We start from the raw sequence: 6,000 nt of genomic DNA, 5'->3' as shown, positions 1-6,000 counted from the left end.
ATGCAAGAGTCCAAAACCCAGAGAAAAATTTAGTCTTGAGGTACTGTTTTTAGTATTTTAGTTTCTTGACATTTCAGTTTTATAAGTAAATTTGTACATTATTGCTGTGTTAAAGGGAAGATGTTACAGCCAGAGAATGGTTTCAAATTTTTGTCTGAAACATTAAAAGTCAACCTTAAAAAAAAGGAAGAAAGGAATCTGGGGGGGGGATAGGGAGAAAAAAAACCATCCAGACAGCTTTTGTACAACTCTTAAAAAATATTTGTTACTAGCCCCACCTTCCAAACACAGGAATTAGGATAACTTCCCCTCTTCGCTTTGAGGTCTAGAGAAAAACAATTCCTGACACTTGGCATTATATTACCTATAACAAGTCAAAAGATCTTGTAATGGTTTTTGGTCTTTTTGTCACATGGCATACATAAATTTTTCAATCCGTGAAATCATACATGAAGTGAGGTAATAAACTATAAGCATAACAGAATTTTAAGTTAGTGGCAAAAACTTCTAAGTTCGTATTGGTGAGATGTCATACACATATAGATATATATACATATCTAAGTGTGTATGCACACATGTGTGAACACACATGTGTGCATATACAAAAACATTAAAAAACTTCAACTCTGTGAGAAAGGTGAACTTTGTGAGATCCAAGGCAGAAATCCAGATGACAAATGAGGATTAAACCAAACCAGGTCTCTGTAAAAAGACCAGTGGAATGCCCTCCTGAAACACAAAGACATTGCAAGGAGAGTGTTCTTAAGTTTACCAGTGTGACACCTCATAGTAATTTAGGGCATGGGGAAAATCAGAACTGTACATAGACGATTAAAATTCATGAATGGATTTAGAGACTTTTATCTCTCATTTGGGATCAGAAACTTGCACACCATATCAACAGTATATTTTTCTATGAAAAAGCTATTAAGATTCTTTTGTTCATCCAAAGTAAGAAAGACTCCATGATTCTCTTGCAAATGATATGAGTTTTGAGGGGGCAACCTTGTAATTACTAGCACGTGTCTTTTTTCTCTCAAAGGATGTATTTAAAAAAAAAAAAAACCACACCAATTCCAAAAAGCATTTTCAAACCACAGGATACGTAAAGGTCCACATTTCCCTTAAGACAGAAAGGCAAGTCAGCAGCACTGGTGAGAAACCTGATTAGACTGCTAAAAAGACTTGATTAAAAGTGCCTTTTAAAAAAAATTCAGTGAAGGTAGTTAAGAAAAATGAAAAATCAATTTGCAAGAAATTTCCTCTTTATGTTTTAATTAGCTTTCTTTGCTAAACGCTTAAGTGCTCACTGAATAACAAAATTATCTTTATTACTGAAAAGAAAATTCATATATGGAGGCTAAGAAATAAAGAATTAGACTAGTCAAAAAGATGACCAAAATCCTCAGAAAAGTTTCTACGTCCTACTTTTAACACATCTACATGACAGACTAACATACAATTAATGACACAAAATTAATGTCACAGAAGTATCTGCATATAAAAAGCTTCGGTAAGAAATTCAGCAATTTAAACTTGATTGGCAACCTTCAGGAAACCTTGCTGAAGAATTATGTATGAAATTATGCACAGCTACCCACTCTGTCCTTCTATCAGAAGTTACCAGCTCTACAGTAGTCAACAAAAGGGAACTTGTATTTGCATCTCAACAATTTAAGAGCAGACTCTCACATCTTCACATAAAGTTAAACATGATAAAGGTGGCTAAGAAGACCGGGCTGCTTGGGCAGGTCACAATTTCTTTCTGGCAATGGCGCCATTGGGCACATAGCACCCAGCGAATTTTGGTAATTTTTTCCATTGTCTACAGCAAGGTATTCCAGAACAGATTTTTGCAGAACAGCAGTGCTCCTAGTCCCACTGTGAATATAGCACACATGTAAGTGGGGAAAAAGAGCTATCCTGGCACAGCGGGAATCCTGAATATCATGCCTGAGACTGTCTCCTCTGAACTACTATCATAGACAAGGGATTTTTTCATAAATATTTCAATGGTCTGAACACAGCAATAAATACAAGTTATGCATGGGTTGACAATACCGATTATGGACTGTATAAACATACCATGTGCACAGTATCACAAAGCACAGCACAGCTATTTTGACTTTCACCTCAAAGTCTTTTAAAAAAGCCGACAATTACTTGAACATTCATTAGCTGAATTTTACTTTACGTATCTGTGTTCTTTCTATCTCCTTCCAAAAGAGGAATGAAGTGAAGAGTGTTGCATCTTTGGATTTTTCAGACATTTTCCAGAAGCCAACCAACCAAAGACTTATTTAGAGCTTGCCCTCCATCAGATGCCTTCTCTATCATTTCACAATATTTCAGCACTGCTTGCAAGAGATCTCCAACTTTCCAATCTCTTTCTCGCAGTCTTCTGGAAAGCTAAAGAGGAGACAGAGGAACACAAAACACAGTATTTTGACCGGCACATCCTGATTAACAGTTACGGAAGTTATTCTTGAAACATTAGCTCATAAGAGATCAGTTGTAATGAGTTAATCGTTATTCCCACATCTATAAAAACAAAAACTTCCGCAAGAATCACACACTGTTTTTTAGGGCAGTTTTCACAAAATTTTCTTCTGGAGGGAGCAACATTTTCAAATGATGTGGTGCCACAGGTATGAGGGCTGTGGTTCATCAAGACTGCAGAAAACAGGAAATTCTGAACACAAGATTAAGACATTTGCCACCCCTCCCATGCCAATAATGCACATATAAAAAGACAAAACTCAGTCTTAATAAAAGGATGTGGATTTTCCTTTCACAACATATAGTGTGGTTTGGGTGGTAGAGATGCTACCTTCAAAGAAAACAGCGTCTTCAGAGTTGGGAAATTATAACATCTTGGGGAAGAGGAAAAGGTGATGGTTAAGTTAAACTACCACTTGGGAGCAGAGATCTGTGTAGCTGAAAACATTTTTTGTTTCACCCAGAGTCCAAGCAAAAGATCTTCTTCTGCTTATGTGTCATGCTCAGCTATATATGGAAGAAAGCCTACCCTAAGACAAGGGATGAATTTACCAGGTTTCCCAGGAGTAAAAAAATCTTTTAGTTTAAAAAAAAAAAAAAAACAAAAAACAAAACAACAAAAAAACCCCAAAAAAACCAAAACACCAACCAAAACCAAACAAACCAAACCCAAACAATAACCAACATCCATGCAAACAAATTTTATTCTCTGCCGCTTTCTGGACAACTGTCAATGCTGCATTTAGTAAACACAATTTAGACAGTTACCCTACTTATTCTTTGGAACTGTAGAATTTTATTGCCTTTTATAGTCCCTACTATGACATTTTACACATTAAGTTTAAAAAAAAGTCATAAACAATATTCAATGAAATATCTTCCACAGCTACAAAATTTAAAAAATCACAATATTTCTTCTATGAGACCTGTCAGATTGCAATATGAACTTGTATTAAAAAATGAAAAGGAAGACAATCTCTTTCTGCTTCTTCACCTAGGTGATGTTCCAACTGCAACAAGGCAGGTGATGGAACTGACAGAGAGAATGTGGGCATAACAACATGTATAAAACAATTAACTTCTTCAGCAAACAATTAAGTTGAACAAGTAAAAAAGATCCTGTCTAATCTTGAGTACAATGTATCTTGAACACTAAAACTTTTTCAGTGGGGAAAAAAAAAATGTCTTTTCTACATAGAGACTGAAATCTGTAGTTACTTCTGTGAATTTTAAAACAGAGCACAGGAAGTAAGAGTTTTATAGTCTACAACAGGCAATTTTGTAAATGGTGTTTGTTGGTTTATAAAAGAACGGTCATTTTTCTTACGCCAGAGGAAAGTTTGGCTAATGTCCTAAGACCTACTTCAACAAACACAGTATAAAACTTCTGTCCAAAGAAGAAGATAGCACCATGGTAAGATGACAGAGCTGGCACCTGGTTTCACTAATCTTTCTATTTTAATTTTGAGTTCAAAGTTCAATTTCACTATTTCTTTAGCTGACTGATCTGTTTCTTACTGTCAGACAAGTGAAATATTGGAGTTTACTCAAAATAGACACCAGGAATCCTAAAACAGCTAGATAAGGTCTGATTTAAAATTGAACATATATGTTTTGTTAATCCAGGCACTTGCATATCCATGCTGTCAGGCTTCTCAAAGAAGTCAAGAATGATCTATTCTAATTTACTGGTTTCTTGTTCTAGCTCCTAACAAATGTATTTTGTTTCATACGTAGGTATTTAACTTGCTTCTGCCTTGCTGAGCATAAGATGTATCCTTAAGTAAGAGTTCATACCCAGCTGTAGCAAGTAATACCTTGCCTGATACATGCTAGGAGTATTTTTTGTCTTTTATAGAGCCACATCAGTGGCTCATTACCCTGCTGTGATCAACTAACACAAGCCTTTCCTCCCTTCCAGTATCCACCAACTGCTTATAGTGAAAATTACTCTTTTCACTGTGATCTAAAGCCCAGGTTCATTCCCCACCTGAGGTAACTTACCAAACTACCTATAAAATGATCAAAACCCCACATTTGGCGAGAGATCAGTAAAGAGAGGTCAGGTTAGTTTTCTGCAGGGCTGCAGTGCCCTCTGGAGGTGCTTGTCTAGCTTTGCAAGGGACAGAACAGAATGACTATTTCTAATTTAAGACCCTCACTTTGTGTCAGAGATCATTCCACTTGGGAAATGGGTTGGAATAAAAACAGGTAATCCTTCCCTGGCCTCAGGGGGGAAAAGGGGATTTCAATTCATTTTAACACAACTGCATTTGGAGAACTAAAAATTAATCTACAAAACTAAGTGAATCAATTAACTATTGTAACATTTTCAGGACTGCATGACTACTGCCTGCCTGAAGGTCTTACGTTTTATCTTTAGGCGTCAACTCAGTATCAATTTATGACTGAAGTGTCAAGTAGAAAAATATTATAATTTTTTTAGGAGTGCATACATAATAGACACTGCTGTTTTCCACAGTGCTCTTCTCAGTATATTCTCTTACTAAGGTAGCTAGAGTGGTGTTCAGATACACGGCCAGCTAATAATAGCTCTCCTGCATGTCTTCAGGCATTGGCTCAAATAGTACCATGGCAACTTTGAAATCTACTAAGTCAGAGCTGGCAGAACAATGAGACTTGAGGAAAAATTAAAAAGAGAGGCAACTGCCATCTATCTTATGTCTTACATGTTATGCCGCAGTGCAAGATACAGGTGTGTCTCTCTCACACAAAGATTACTGTTAACACTTGTGGGTCCTACCACTATTCCACCTCCGTATTTGCAACACTGCAATTCACATAGAACAAGCATGAAATACATTAATAATCTTCAAAAGCTGGCAAAAACGACTCACAAGGTCAGAATGATTGTAGTCGCTAAACCCAACTCATTCACATCAAAAGAACTTCAGAGAATGCTGGGCCAGGCATGTGAGAACAGAAAGAGTGAAGTATTTTCTTCTTGTTGTTAAAGACACTTATAAACCGTAACAGAGAAGGATTAAACCCAACAGTTTCAAATAAAAACAGAAATGGAGAAAAGTATTCTCAAACTGCTTTCTAGTTTATGAAAGCATGAAGTCCACTCTAAGTGTCAGAACTAATGTATAATAAAACATATTCCAACTTGCCCACAAAAATTTCTCAGTATTCTGGGTTATTTTAAGTAAGAATGCAAGACTTCCTACTCTCAAGATCAAATACATATACTACACAGTTACAAAGGCAAAAGAAAAACAAAACCAGCATTCTTTTTCTGGGCTTGAAAGGAAGAAGCCACTCTTAGGAAAAATTCAGTTCAGGTATGATCTGGACTGACCTCTAGGTACCTTTCACACTCTTAACACAAGTCTACAGTAATTAAGCACCACAGGTGCACACACTCGCCTAAGTTTGGGAGTCTATTTTGTCATACTGACCTCTGCTTCCCAGTCACTCCCTTTTTCTCCCCAAATGATGATTTGAGCTTTGGAAAGCACCAAGCTGAAGACTCAGTAC

At 36.5% G+C, this 6,000-nt stretch overlaps 1 protein-coding gene across 1 annotated transcript in view; it reads right to left on the bottom strand.

The window, feature by feature from the left end:
- Nucleotides 1-2,262: 2,262 nt before the first annotated feature.
- The window catches only part of AKAP11 (A kinase (PRKA) anchor protein 11), a 33,507-nt gene continuing 29,769 nt past the window's right edge, over nucleotides 2,263-6,000 (bottom strand). Inside the window, exon 11 of the mRNA XM_009698078.1 lies at nucleotides 2,263-2,409. Within this exon, the coding sequence (XP_009696380.1) occupies nucleotides 2,263-2,409 (147 nt within the window). The remainder of the gene's footprint in view (nucleotides 2,410-6,000) is intronic.

Source organism: Cariama cristata, unplaced genomic scaffold, assembly GCF_000690535.1.
Source record: "Cariama cristata isolate BGI_N322 unplaced genomic scaffold, ASM69053v1 scaffold3914, whole genome shotgun sequence".
Classification (NCBI taxonomy): Eukaryota; Metazoa; Chordata; class Aves; order Cariamiformes; family Cariamidae; genus Cariama; species Cariama cristata.
Note: the sequence above shows the minus strand (reverse complement) of the source record. Positions and strands in the feature narration are given on the sequence as shown.